Here is a 15,212-nt window from a genome sequence, read left to right on the forward strand (position 1 = left end):
TTGTGATTTGCCCTAAGAAATGAAAATTATTGCGTGAGTTCAATATTATCATGTTTAGAGGCGATGATGTATATAAATTTGATACTCGATATTAAGTTGATTACTATACCAATTGGAATTTCTTGAGTTAATGTATGTTGTAGGGTTTGGATTTACTATTATAGAATGAAAAATCTTGGTTGGATTCACTATCGCGTTTAAAGGCGATGAATCTAATGATGTAGGCAAATTTGATAATCGGTTTTAAGAACCTATGTTGATTAATATACTTATCAATGTTTTTTTTATAATGTTGCGATTGGTTTTGGAAGATTATGGACTCTTAGCGATGAGATCTTGAAATAAAAAGATTACAAGATAGTTAACTTGGTGCTTATTATTCTTACCCTACCCTTTATGGTTGCCCCTCCCAGCAACATTACTGACCTACAACAGCCTCAAGGAATAACCGAAAAAGAACTAGTGAGGTAGGGGGAAGAGAATTGGTTGTGGTTGTCGCCGGTGTAAAGGATTAATCAAATTGACGACTTGGGAAGACACAAAACACAATGACATAATTTGGTTCAAGGTTCAATTTGTGAACACCCTTCAATCTTAAGATTGACTTACCCTACTTTGATTAAGATGTTGGATATTTCATACTTCAACATTTAATTTTACAAAATTTACCTATTTTATGACAGTCCACATACATTTTTTTTTTTTTGGAAAAGTACAGCAAAAGATTTATGTTTACAGAAATAAAGAGAAGGGGGGAGGAGGAGGGGGTTATCCTGCAACCAATTGATAACAATGTATAGAGTACAGACACAAAATTAATCTCAAACTTGCTATGCTTACAAATTACAAGCTGTCTTCTTGCAATCTTGTTAACCATCCACACAGATTAGTACTAGAAGCTAATGGTAAAGAACATAATTTCACTGAAGTTACATAGCCGATAGGTTTAGACTTTAGACTATATAGTTACTATACCATGCCATTGCCTATCCAATGAAACAAAACAATACACGGAAGCCTACTTCATCCTACCGAAGTGTCTTAGTAGATCCTCTAGAAAACAAGAGTGCCTCCAGTCTGATGAAGCATAGCATCTATCTCATCACCATCTTCCATTTCCAACTGTGCAAGTTATGTGCAAAAATGAGGTTACAAAGTGACAAGTAGAGACATGAAAGGATCTATTGCAACAAAAAGATAATCTGCAGAGGGAAAGCAGCATAAAGGAACATACCTCATCCGGAGTCTGATCTGCACGTAGTCGACGTCCATCAAACAGGAAAGCAATAGAGTCAAACTCCACTGACTGCCGGTCACAATATGCATTCATAAGCTTCTTTAGTTGGGTGGACCTCTTGATTCGGAAGAAAACTTCATTGCCATCCTGGAAAAAAAAACAAAAATTCAAGCCAGAATTATATGTGGAATCAGGCAGCTTTTAAAACAAAACATGATGCAATACTATTGCATGATTCAGTGATTAGTCCATACAGGACTGCTTTAGACTGGACATATAAAAATCTAACTATAACAAAAAGAGATTCACTCAACATAACAAAATGAGATCATAATCCGCAACAATAGCATGAGGCTAATCATATATGGAAAGGAAAGGCTGTACAAACTATGACATACTTCAAAATTGCCCATACTACGTTCTTAGAATCATAAAAAAATAAAATATCTTACAGCACATAATATGCACTAATGAGTTTCATCTGGTTCACAACCCCACCACCGCCACAAGTGCCAGGCATTAATATTACACACCACAAAGCTGAAAGAGACAGGACTTCCGTTCCCATTAACATATTTTCTTGACAAAGACTGATATAAACTGCCTCAAAAGCTTATGGATCAGATTCATTAGCTCCTCAAATCATATAGCACCAAGAATTTAAAATCTGTCAAACGTCGCTTGCATAAGGAATATTAAGGATACAGTATAGACAAGGTGTTGGAAGTATTTGGAAGAAAACAGTATTTAGTTAAACCCTTAAATGAGATAAGCGTGTTATCATGAGCAATATACATCTTTATCTTCTTTGTATTACGCGTACTCCTCACTTCAGTCTCGGGTCTTAAAAAGTGTTACTTTTACAATGTTGAACTAAGAATCTCAAACAGGTGTATAAAACAAACAGATTTTAGCTTAGCCTTAACGTCTGAAACTTTCTTAGTCTAATAAAAACATCTAGACGTGACCAAATTTGAGCCGATGACATATTAACGTGAGCAGAGCCATCTAAAGGAAGAATCAAGTCTAACCATATACAATGCGTACATAAAACTAATGAATATACACAAGCCCCCTTTCCCAATCAACCAAAGCCTTAATTCCATAAGTAGGGTCGGATACATGAACCATATTTGATTATTCCATGTAATCATCAACAAAGATCCTCCTCCTCCATCCCTTACGATCCAATGCCTCCTCCTCATGCAAATCCATAAACTTCATATCCTTCCTAACTACTTCCAACCAAGTCATTTTCGGTCTCCCTCTACCTTGTTTAATTCCTCCACGATCCCACTCCTCCACTCTTCGTAAGGGTAAAAATTAGTGTGTACAACTAGACGTTTTAATTACCATTATTACCTAAGATTCCTCCGGCCAAAAGTAATGGAAACACCCTACCCCTGGAACCAAATAACACAACTCATAGGCAAAAGACTTTCATTACAATCACTAATAAATTGATAATTCCCCTACGATTCCTCGAAACATAGTAATAAACTAATAATTACAATTCCACATTCTCCAAGTAGCAAAGCATTTATGCACTCATTCCTTATACTCTCTTAGCATGCATATGATTTACTCTTTACTTCCTATGCTAAATGTTTCACGCAACATCGACACCACTTCAAAGCAGATTTATTTAGTTTAATTTTAAAGAGAGTTAATGGAGTCAATTGCATACTTTATATTTGTTACAACATACTCCTCCAAAAAAGATGTTAGAAAATACTAGTCTTACAACCAGGCAATTCATACATCAAATCAAAACCACAAAATTTTGAAAGCTGCCAATTAATCCCTATTCAACAAAATCAATATTCACCACATCTGTAATATTCACAATTTAGTGGTCAATCTGCATTAAACTAAACAGGAAATTACCAATAGTTCTTGAAATTCAAACTAAATATCACATTAAAACTCAAATAATTTACCAATTACAAATCATATAACCTAATTTTCTCCAAATATATTAATATTCCAATAATTCGAATCATTCTTAATTCCACACACTAATTAACACTCTCACAAATTACAGCAAAACAACTACACATATAAATAGCAGAATAACATACTAAGTTTTCAAACACATAATTCTAGCTAAATAACAGAAAATACATCAAAATAAACAATTAAAACGACAACAAAACCAAAATTGAAATAAATTATGAACCCTATAAAAAACAAATCAATTAAAACCAAAATAAATTGAAAACCTGGCCTTTGACTTTGAGGTTGATATGAGCAGATTGATCGCCAGGCTTCTTATCTTCTTCCTGAGCTTGATTAGGAGGAGTTGACATTTTTGTTCTTCGAAAATTACAGAGGAATAACCGAGAGCTTGAATGGTACGCTGATTAAAGTAAGCAACTGGAGCGCCTCTCACCTGCTGCTTTTGAGTGATCCAATTAAATCAAATCCTATTCAAAAATTATAATTTTCTACCTCTATTTCACCGACTTAGTTTTTAGGCCCATTATCGGACTAATTGGACCCTTTAATTGTATCTTGGGCTATTGAACACGTTTACACGTTTAGTCGGTCCAGCTTTGTAGGTCAATGCTAGGGAGTTAACTAGTTGAGAGTGCTGGGGGGTAGAGGAGGGATGTAAGGGAATCCTAGTACTCATAGTCATAATGTAGTTACTAGTTAGTGGGGCTCGAATATGTGAGTTTGAAGTCACAAGGTTAGTCTCCCACTAACTCCATCAAGCTTTGCTTGGTTGGTAAATTATTTAGCAATTGGTATGGCTTTGTATAGTTCATTCGAATTTTTTTATAATTGTACTTCGTATTATTGTGCCTATTGATATTCTATACTCGTATTACTATGTAGGATGATTTATTTGAACTTGTCTTAATTTATAGTATTAACACTTCATAAGTTGAAATAAGACGAACTTAAGATTGAATATAAACCAATTTTATACAAGAACATTTGTTTTTGATCCGTATTTTGTTTGGACCAATTTTATTAGGTTTCCACTACGATACAACTTCAATCCTAAGATAAATGAATCGTTATATAGATTTATTTTTCAAAATATCGGCTTGTTTAAAATATTGAAATCTATGAGTAACTCTTGTTTGAAAATAATTGCAACATTTTAAATCCTTCCTTAACTTTCTCCGTTCCTCTAATATTGTAGAAACAAGATAAGACATGAAATTTAAGATTAGGAATTTAGGAGAGAGACAGAGAATAATTGAATAACGATTAAAAAAAAAAAAACCAATGCAATAAGGACAAAGATAAAGAGAAAAACACGTGCAAATGTCGCATATTAGGAGAACTCAGCGAACAAAATATGATCAGACAACAATAAAAAATTTAAAAAAATGTAAAATTTTCAAGTTCTATGAAACAATTTAAATCGAAGGAGTGGTGACTATTGAGTTTTACTATCACTAACACGGTCAAATCTTGCCAAATAGAAGTGGTATGGAATAGCCAATAGGGGTAGGAATTCTATTAGTCTTCAACCATGCTTGAAATTTTAAAGTGTCTAATCCGTAAATACTAGTGATTTTAAAACCGTGTAGCTTGAACGATTGAAATTTAGTCAAGTACTCAAGTACCTCAAGTTGGGGTGTCAATTCGGATGATCGGATCGAGTTTGATATGGTCAGGTCGGGCCAAATTTTAAAGTTAAGTCATACTAAATTGTTATGTTCACGCGAGTCCAAATCTAAATCGGATTATTTTCGGATCGGGTCGAGTCGGGTGTGTTTTTGACATCCCTAACCTCAAGGTTGTTCTTACCATTTTTTTAGATTAAGAAAAACAAAAATTAACACGTCAAAGTAGTAAAGAGGGACAGATTGGCGGTCAGACCACCAAAACATCAAATTTCGAAAATATTCCCGCTCTTCTCTCCTCCCGCCACCCTACTCAAAACCACTTAAAACACTGCAAAAATCCCAATTCTCCAACTTTTCTCTCTCCTCTCTTTCTTCATCTATCTCCTCTCTAAACCTCAATAACAATGGAGATCTATAATTCCTACTCAATCCTCCATGATATTAAATCAAGAGAGCTTCATGGGTTCAAAGGTATGATACAATCCCTCTTCTTCATTTATTAATTCTCAATTTTTCTGGGTTTATTTTGAAATCTTAAATGTTTGATCTAATTTTTTCAGGAAGAAAACGACCATTGTTTGCTTATAATACGTCTTTAGATGATCAGAGCGATGAACCCAGCTGTAGCAGAGGTGTAGAGAGCTCACATGATGGCGTTCCTACTCCGCCGATGTCGGTCTCATTTGCTAAGGTTACCTCTAATATCTTATTATTTGTCTAAATTTCAGATTTTTTTTTTTTGCTAATTTTTATTTGGGGTTTATTGATTTTTATAGTGAGTAAGCTTGATTTGTTCATTTTATAAAATATTGTAGATTTAGTTAAATTTTGACAGAAAATGAAGCTTGATTTTTGTCAATTATTAATTGGGATTTGTTTGTTTCTATAGTGGGATTAGTGGGTGTAATCTATTTGTTCATTGTTCATATTGATATATTGCAGACAATTAGAAATGCCCATTTTCTGGAAATTTATTCAATTTTTGACAAATATTTATTTGGGATTAGCTCATTTTATTGATTTAATTAAGGGTGTGTGTTATTTTTTGCTGAATATTTAAATTTGTTATCTATGCAGACAATTAGGAATGCCCATATTCTGGGTGTTACAGATGAAGAAGGTTATGTGAACTTAATCAATACTCGTTTGAAGCTTAAACCTTCAGCAACCCACCAAGAAAATGCAGGTTTCTGAAAAAAATAATTTATTGTCTGCTTCACAATCAATTTTGATTTGGGGGTTTTTATGATGAATCCGTTTGATGAGCTAATGAGGTTTATTGTTGTGCTTTCGTTTGATCAATGCAGAGAAAGCGATTCTTTCGAGCTGGGTTGCTCATGATAATTCTGTTTATGATATCTGCTGGACTAAGGTGACCCCCTTTTCTCAATTGACCTTTTATTTGGCACATTTGTACTAGAGTGTGTTTTGGTTTTTGGTGATGTTATTTGTTCAAAAAGCTATGAAGACTAAATGATTTTGTATTGTGATGCAATTGTTCATTGCAGGATGACACTAGGGTTCTGACAGCTTCAGCTGATCATACTGTAAGCTACTAAAACTTTCAACACATTATTAGCAATATTTTGGTGTGGTAGAGCAGGGAATTAGCCTACTAGGTGTTTTAAGGAACGTTTAAGTCAAACCGGTCTTTCTTCTGTCCTTTATAACAACCTACTTAGCGCATTCATGGTTCTTCAACAATTTTAGCTTGCTGTATACATTGATTGTTGTCAAACATCAGCCATTGGGGCTTGTCTGTATATAATTACATATAACCTAAATGTTCCAAACTCTTGGCTTGTTAGCACAAAATGTTCAAATGATTGAGCCATTCCCATAGTTAACGAAAATGAGTGCAAGTACAATTGAACTGTTGCGCATAACCTAGAAAGAGTAGGCTGTTCTGATTGAAAATTTGTTTATGGGTGTATCCTTTTTCTTGCCAGATCAAGTTATGGGATGTGGAGCTAAAGAAATGTCATGGAATGTTAAGAGGCCATGTAGGCAGTGTTAAATCTGTCTCTTGCCATCCTACAAACTCTGGTAAGAATATAGGTTTATATGGTCCTTCTGCCTCAACTATTAGTGTGTGTTTCAGAGGTGTACAATATTTAATATCTCTGTGTTGGTTACTTTACAACCTGACAGATCTTGTTGTATCTGGATCAAGAGATGGATCCTTCGCGCTATGGGACTTGAGGTGTAACCCTTGCCAAGGGAGAGACGGGATAATGTAAGTGAATGACAGTTCTTTTGAATCATAATATCTGAAGTCAAAAGCTTTTATCTGATAAGTGGTCTAATTGCTTTGTTAAAGGTCAACTGAACAGGTTACTGGGGCTCATACCTCTGCTAAACGTAAGCGATTCATAAAAAGTAAGGTAAGTAACCTATTTAGCAAAAATAATAATTAGAAAATTCCTTACCTTTGTATTAGTATAATTGACATTTTCTCCTGTATAATTGACATTTCATGCTTTCAGGCAGCTTCAATGACTGTAACATCAGTTCTTTATCTCAGAGATGGAGTCTCAATTGCCACAGCAGGGGCAGTAGACAGGTACTGCAGATATTACTCCGAATCAGACCTATGCCAATACTCTTAAAATCTCGATCTGTATTAGTTTGACATTGTCATAATTCAATTTCAGTGTTGTAAAGTTCTGGGACACAAGAAATCTTCGAGTTCCAGCTGCTCAAGCTAGTCCACTTCATGAGTCCATGACAAACACGGTTAGTATAAATATTGTTCTTTTTCCAATCCCACAAGTACATTGTGATCACTCTTATCAGCAAGACTTTATATTTATCTTATCCTGCTTTATCCAGTCCTTTGTACATAGTCTCAATTCTATGAGTCGTTTGATATCTTTACAGAACGGGAGACAACATGGCATAACCAGCCTATCCCAAGATCTTAACGGAGTGCTTCTTTCTGCATCTTGTACAGATAATAGGTACTTTAAGACAATTAAGCATAACGTCTGATTATGCCTTTGATATTCCCTTAATTTGATTTTTGTATCTCTTTTTTCAGAATATATTTGTATAATGTTCTCCAACCAGAAAAAGGTCCTATCAGCTCCTTCACAGGCTGCCAAATAGGATCATTTTTTATAAAGGTAAAACAACCGGTCTTTGCATGTTCAAATACATGAAACTGTATGTATAAATGCTTTGATTGTTCTAATTTGGTTCTGGTTTTGTGTGGTTGCAGTCAAGCATCAGTCCAGATGCATCTCACATACTGAGTGGATCTGGAGACGGAAATGCCTACATTTGGCAGGTTTGTATTCACTTTTCAATATAGCAAAAATAGTGATTCATATAGCTTTTTTGGTAAAGTACTTTACTCAAAATTTGTTGAAATCAGGTAGATGATCCTCATCAAGATCCCATTTCATTGACAAGCCATGAAAAAGAAGTCACTGCAGTCGATTGGTATGTTTTTAACATATACGTATTAGTCAATGCCAATAATATCAAGCAACAAATAGAAACTCATCCAAGCATTCAATTGTATGCCACAGGTGCCTACAAGAACCAGGGAAGATTGCCACGGCTTCAGATGACTTCACAGTAAGCTATAACATTACAGTTTAAAAGCAGTTTACAGTATTTTGCCTCCACTTTATGATATTAATTATTTCCTTGCTTCCTAGGTTCGCTTTTGGAATGTACAAAATAGAAATTATCTATCACCAAGAACAACTGCTGTTCGGAGGAGAGTGATGGCAGTATCTAAAACTGACTGCCATGAGGCTTCTCTGCAGAAGGAAAGCCCGTGTAGAACAAGTCATAAAGAAGTAATACAAGATCAAAGCATAGTCGAGTTGAAGACTCCAGAAACCATACCCAACAAGATCCATAGAGATAGATTACTTCCAGGAGTTAACTTGAATGAAGCCTTTGATAAAACTCCTGAATCTGCATCGAGGAGCCCTTCTTCTGTTTTAAGTCCTCCATCTTCCTTGAAAAAAAGAACAATCCGAGATTACTTTGTCGTGTGTTAAGCAACTGTTTGTACTTTGTAGAAATGTACAGGTCTTTCTTCATATGTTTAATATACTCCTTGCTGATTCTTACACCATCCACAGACCATTAGCTGTTTCCCCACCTTTTTTCTCAAAATTTTTGTATTTGAAAGCTTGATGGTACTGTACTTGGATGATCTTCATTCTTAAGGAAAAATGATACAAGTGTAGCCGTGTAGCTGTTTCTTTCACATGTTATATACAAGAAGACTATTCTAATAAAATTTATAGAGCTAAAAGATTATTACGAAGTATTACTTATTGATTAAAGAGTATTCCTCACAATTTTGGGTTACAAATTAAGGTGTAATATTAATGTTGTAAATAGAGTAAACAACTAAACATACTTGAGATAATAGGACTGACTTTGATTTGGAACTAAATAATGATGATTTTTGTTAAAATTACAAAGCAAAATTATACATACATTATTCTCTGTATTAAATCAGCTTAAATATATTTACAATTTCAATTACAGTATAATTGATGCTAGGCTGCAGTGCTAGCTAGTATCACTTTACAAATTGGATTTACAAGTTGCACACTTCTAACTTAAGAGTGCTTGTCAACTTACAGAATTATAACTCTTAGTGGTATACACTAGCCTCGCAACTAAAAGAAGGCATGTAGCAATCTTAGCTGTTCGATGACATGATGTAAAGCTCTTGACTAGTAATATAGTAACATCCGATGGCGTCTCCTGCTTCAATGATAAATTGCTCTTTAAATGTTCCCATTTGTTTGCTTGATAGATCAATGTCGAGATCTCTAAAATTTGGCAAGCCCTCTACTTGCATACCGTCACCACATATAATAAACTGGTTTCCAACAATCAATGATCCAGATACACGAATTGCAACTCCACCTCTACCATGAGCACGACACTGCAGTTTCTCTACAACGTGGATGAGCTTCTCAGGAGGCCATTTGCCTGCTAGGGTTCTCCGTACATCTGACAATTTCGTGAAGATATCATTTGATCCTACATATTGCACCCCAGAAAAACTGGCAAAATGAAAAGAACTGTTATATCTACAATGCACTTGAACATGAGAGAGCTTTCTTCTCAAATTGTTTATTTTATTTTGTGTAATAAGTAATAAAGGAAAGAAACATACAAACCTGAAAACAGATTCTTCACTGTAAAGCGACTTCACATGTTGCCACTCTTCATCATCAGGTCCATCGAAGAGCAAGTAATAGTGGATACTAAGCATCTGCATAAACAAAATTTTAGAAATTGAGAACAAATACATGAGCTATAAGTTAACTATATGTTCTCAGCTCAAGTTGCATCAGGCTGTCAGTTCTTAAGCTTCAATAGCAACTCATGCATTTCCAAATTCTAATGCAGACAGTGGATGCCACTAGCTAGGTTAGTTAAACTGTTCAAGTCTTGGGGGATAAACGATAAACGATAACAATTCTAATACAAACACCACAGGTGGATAAACGATAACAATTCTAATACAAACACCACAGGTGGATAAACGATAACAATTCAGAATTTTAATATTCTTTATTGAAGTTTACGTTTTAAAACTAAAATCTCATAACTAGACTGGTTAAAAGACTTGGGACTATAAAGAAACAACACTAACCCTAGAAACTAATCATAACTTCAAAAATGACCATTCAGCAGCACTTCCTAGAGTATATAAATTGTACGAAAGAAAAGTTCATACTCTTCATGTATTTAAACCATATTTCAAACCATCCAAAAAATTATTACTTTAAAAGGTAAACAAAGGTACATAAGAAAAAGAAGCTTACGTCAGCCAAATCCTTCAACTTCTGCACAGGATCGAAAACCCTTTGAACAAAAGCTGCTAAGTCAACTTGAGAATCCGTGTACTTTGTAATAAATGGATGTGAAAGAAGCTGCACAAAAGCAAAATATAAATTTCAAACCATAGATCTCTTTACTCAATCCTGAAATGGCATCCAGAGAAATGACACTGATAAACTCAGATGCCTATAAGTCACAGGTTGTAGTCTCAACATTCAAGTGACAAGCCAAGGCCAAGGTTAGTTCACAAGTCCAAGGCTCACAACAGAGACATGTTTGTCCCTGCAAGAACTTTTTATAAAAAGGTTCACTAAGAATTATAGGCCAGCTAGGAGTGAGAACCAACAGTGCAAAACGCTAATTGGGCATATTAGAAGGACCAATAAGATGATCCAACCAAAATTCGATAAAAGGATATTTATCGATTTATGTATGGAAAATATAATACTTCATACTATGTAATCACGTATTCACATCTCATGCAGTAGAAAGGCCATTTCTAGAGTATCCAGACTGAAAATTCCATGAAGCATTGTAGGCACCTTTCTAGAATGGACTTTATAGAGAGCTTTGTCACTTGAACACTTTATATAAGCATGGTCAACAAGATAACAGTTAGTGTCTTATGGGCTCATTTTGTAATGAAAAATTAAATGCACATCAATGAAAGATTACAGTAAAAACTCGTTTCCTCCACTAGCAAACTATCCAAGTCCCAACAATTATAATTGTCCTGGCAAGTCAAGTCCAACCAAAAGTCACCAACAAGCATAAGTGTGTGCAAGTCCATACAAAGGGAAAACCTTGCTTAATTGGCACATCAGCACATAATATGTGATATAAAGGCCTAATCCTATTGCAAGCATCACACAAGTGACATATAACTCACCTGTTCTGCTGTGGGCCGTGTCTCAGGATCCTTTTGTAGACAAGCATCAATAAATGAGCAAAATTCTGATGAGAATTTTTCCTTGGATGGTGAGGGAGAAGGATCATCCAAGATCTGTACAAATGAAAGTGAATTAATATTGTTTAAAACAAGGGAGCCCCTCCACTATAACAAGGATGGAGTTGACAAAGCTAAGGCAATTATAAACAACCTAAATTATAAAAGAGAACAGCATATAATAATAATAATAAAAAAAAATAGAGGGAGAATAAACATAAGATTATAAAGAAGAATAAAAATAACCTGTAGCATGAGACTAACGGGTCCATCATTTGCTATGTAAGGAAACTCTCCTGTACCACACTCAAAAAGTGCAAGACCAAGGCTCCAAATATCAGCTGGATATGAATATGACTCATTACGAATTCTCTCTGGAGACATATATGTGACAGTTCCAATAAAGGTGGCACACTGAAACATAAATATTCATGAATCAAATAGGTGAAGCGATAATAGCTTAAGTAAATTCATCCTATCTAGTAATAGGAACTAACCATTGCCATAGAATTCTCCAGTCCAGCACTTATCCCAAAATCTGTTATCTTTGGCTCTCCCTTGAGGTCGATAAGCAAATTGGCTGGCTTAATGTCTCTATGCACCAAATGTCGAACTCCGTGCAAGTAGCTTAGTCCCTTTAAGGAAAAATACAGAATATAGGAATCTTAAGCGAAATAGAACAAACCACATCACATCACCATAAACAAGTTAGGTACAATTAAGTGAAAGAAGAAAAAAAGAACAAATTACCAATAGAAGCTTTCGGACAATAGATGAAAGAAGAGGTTCTGGTATAAACTTCTGAACCCTTATGATATCTGCAAGAGATCCACCATTCATGTACTCCAAAGCAATACTAATTTGTCCAGAGTCGGGAATATAAAATGCCCCATAGAATTCTACTAGTCCCTCAGAACAAGGTGCTTCACAGAGCGTCCTGATCTCGGTAAGGAGCTGTTGTCGTTTCTCCTGAGTGACACATAAAGTATTAATTTTACAAATCACATCAAAAAAATTCATATAAAATATAGTTTAATGCTATGTTTGGATAACAAATTAGAAGAGAAATGGAAGGGAGGGAAATAGGAGGAAGGGGAAGGAAGGGAAAGTGGAGGAAATGATGAGCTCCATTTTCCCTCCAAATCTCTCCAATTTTGAAGGTATGGTCTTTATAAAGGAGGAGGGAAAATGGATCTCTCCCTCCCCCTCCCCTTCCCTCCCCCAACATATTATCCAAACAAGGACGTTTATCTCCCTCCCTTTCCCTTCCCTTCCTTTCCTTTCCTTCCATTTTTTGTTATCCAAACATAGCCTAAACGATCATTAAAATAACACAAAGAACAAAAGAGAAAGATATAAGTAAAAATTTAAAGTGTCACTAATCATCTAGTGATGAACCGATAAATTAAGTAATGATGATAAGCCATAAGAAGAAAGAAAACTCACCTTCTCAAAAATATTAATCTTCTTCAATGCAATGATTCTATGAGTGGGAATGTGTATAGCTCTCTGAACAATACTACTTGCACCACTGCCTATAGCTCCAAAAACTCTCATCTCACGGGATGCAATCCGATATGTCTTTTCACTAGGACTGCTTTCATCTACTGGAGACGAAGAGCATTTTTGTAATCCTAGCTCATTAAAGTTGTAAACTCCATATGATCTGCTCAATAAGTTAATGGTTCCACCATCTGAGAGCTGCAAAGAACACAATAGCATATCAAAATAATGAAACTCTATACATAACTGCCTTTTTTTTTTTTTTTTTTTTGGGAAAAACGCCTTATTATTAACTTTAGGGATAGGAAGTTTTACCATGTCGGAATCACCACATTCAAGGGTGGTTTCAGACGAAAAACCTTTCTCAGCATCAAATAATGGAGTAAGCTTCTTTTTCAGGGCCTCAAGCGCAGCCATATCTGAATTGCTTCACAGATATATTAGATGCAAGGGAATAATCAAGACTTCCTCAAAGCATCCTACTTCGAAGTGCTCCCTTACCGTGTTACTCACTCACCTGTAATCAACCCACTATATTAAGAAAATTGACAATAAACTGTACAGTTACAAACTTCATATCCACCGAATTGAATAAGAACTTCGATCGAGTTGACCAAATATTGAATTATAGGTCAATGCATAATGACAAATAAGTATACTCATCCCTTCCCTCTACACCCAACTTAAGTATACACAACAAAATTTCCCTTCTTTCGCGAGCCACATAGGCACAAGATGCCTGACAAAGTGAGAAAAATTTCAATCCAATGGTATAAGTCCGCTATACGCAACATCTCGAAGAGTGGAGGAACACCAATGATGAGGGTATACCCAACTACCCGAGCCTGAAAAACTCGGGTCCTATAATTATTCCATTCCACTTTCATATTACTAGCATAAGATGTTCTTAATTCATCAACTTATCTCTACATTAGTCAAGATATCATTTGATTTATCCAATATATTGCATCCCAAAGAAACTTTCCAAAAAAAAAAAAAAACTTGCTTATCTACAACTACAATACACGAAGATAAAATAACTTTCTTGTTTATTTGTGTTCTTTTATTTTCTGTGGTAATCGGTAACACATTTGAAAAAAATCAAAAAAAATCACTCCAAATCTCCAGACTTTAAATCATTGCAACTAAATTAGTCCAAACCCGAGACATCTAATACACAAGTAAAAACAAATAAGCAAAACTACTCAATTTTATACATCAATTCATCAACTAACTAGCGTCAAAATTAGGGTAAAATCAAATTGATAGTAAGAAATAGCAGATTTTATGATACAGAGAATATGAAACATATTAAATAGAGATAAAAAAAGATGAATAGCGAATTAATTTTAGGTTTTAGAAAAAATTGGTAAAGGTTTTACCTTTTAATTGATGAGTGGAATCTCGGAAACTTGGAAAGTGGAAGTAGTGTGTGTCGGATTCCGGGGTGGAGACGGTGGCGATAGGGGGAGTAATAGATCAGATTAAAAGAGGAGTAGTTAATTTTTTACGGAGTATTTTTTTTTAAAGAAAAAAAGGAGTAGTTAATTTGGTGAAGGCAGTAATGTGGTAAACTAGACAATTTATAGTTTAACTCTACAATGTCTTCTTTACATAGTTGACTAGTTGAGTTCCTCAAAGCCCACAATACAGTAATTTTACACGACAAACTTAAAAAAAAATAAAAAAAATTGATGTACAATAAAAAATTGTACTAAATCCGTTATAAAGTTACCTTAAAATGAACAAAAGTTATCCCATTATATAAATAAAAATTATGTACGCTTTATTAGTAAAGAATCACATTTTATTAATTGACTAAAAATCTATTATTAGTGATTGTACGTAATTAAATTACCTTTATAAAACTTTTTTTTGTTGTCTATTAATATAAAAATTGTATCATGTTTAAAGGTACCCAAAAAGGGCAAAAATTTACCCTAAAATTAGCTAAAAGTTACCCTTATACGATTCGATTTACACTATGATTATTGTAAATCGGGTATATACAAAAGTTTTTTATTTTACACAATTTTACCAAAGAAACGGTTAAACACTTAAAAAAAATGTGTCAACTCAGAACTGATCTCGAATTTGGATTAGCCCGAAGGGT

The 15,212-nt window shown here is 34.6% G+C and overlaps 3 protein-coding genes across 3 annotated transcripts; 1 reads left to right on the forward strand and 2 right to left on the reverse strand.

Annotated features, from left to right (window-relative positions):
- Positions 1-795: 795 nt before the first annotated feature.
- Positions 796-3,657, reverse strand: LOC145629410 (small ubiquitin-related modifier 1-like). Its single transcript, XM_081682006.1, has 3 exons — positions 3,460-3,657; positions 1,235-1,384; positions 796-1,122 (listed from the first exon to the last, which is right to left on the reverse strand). The coding sequence occupies exons 1-3, from the start codon at positions 3,544-3,546 to the stop codon at positions 1,054-1,056; spliced, it is 306 nt and encodes a 101-aa protein (XP_081538132.1). The 5' UTR covers positions 3,547-3,657; the 3' UTR covers positions 796-1,053.
- A 1,543-nt stretch (positions 3,658-5,200) lies between these two features.
- On the forward strand, positions 5,201-9,026 carry LOC145627395 (uncharacterized). Its single transcript, XM_081679787.1, has 16 exons — positions 5,201-5,295; positions 5,385-5,515; positions 5,902-6,010; positions 6,132-6,196; positions 6,333-6,371; positions 6,774-6,870; positions 6,976-7,060; positions 7,145-7,208; positions 7,311-7,387; positions 7,479-7,560; positions 7,705-7,784; positions 7,865-7,949; positions 8,045-8,113; positions 8,201-8,268; positions 8,358-8,406; positions 8,490-9,026. Exons 1-16 carry the CDS (start codon positions 5,229-5,231, stop codon positions 8,838-8,840), a joined length of 1,518 nt encoding a protein of 505 aa, XP_081535913.1. The 5' UTR covers positions 5,201-5,228; the 3' UTR covers positions 8,841-9,026.
- A 182-nt stretch (positions 9,027-9,208) lies between these two features.
- Positions 9,209-14,616, reverse strand: LOC145627396 (mitogen-activated protein kinase kinase 3-like). The gene is made up of 10 exons (XM_081679788.1): positions 14,482-14,616; positions 13,415-13,616; positions 13,043-13,297; positions 12,347-12,565; positions 12,094-12,231; positions 11,843-12,010; positions 11,540-11,653; positions 10,635-10,742; positions 9,984-10,078; positions 9,209-9,866 (listed from the first exon to the last, which is right to left on the reverse strand). Exons 2-10 carry the CDS (start codon positions 13,514-13,516, stop codon positions 9,497-9,499), a joined length of 1,569 nt encoding a protein of 522 aa, XP_081535914.1. The 5' UTR covers positions 13,517-13,616; positions 14,482-14,616; the 3' UTR covers positions 9,209-9,496.
- Between the last annotated feature and the right edge of the window lie 596 nt (positions 14,617-15,212).

The sequence above is a fragment of the Chenopodium album genome, chromosome 4, assembly GCF_948465745.1.
Source record: "Chenopodium album chromosome 4, dcCheAlbu1.1, whole genome shotgun sequence".
NCBI classification, from domain to species: domain Eukaryota; kingdom Viridiplantae; phylum Streptophyta; class Magnoliopsida; order Caryophyllales; family Amaranthaceae; genus Chenopodium; species Chenopodium album.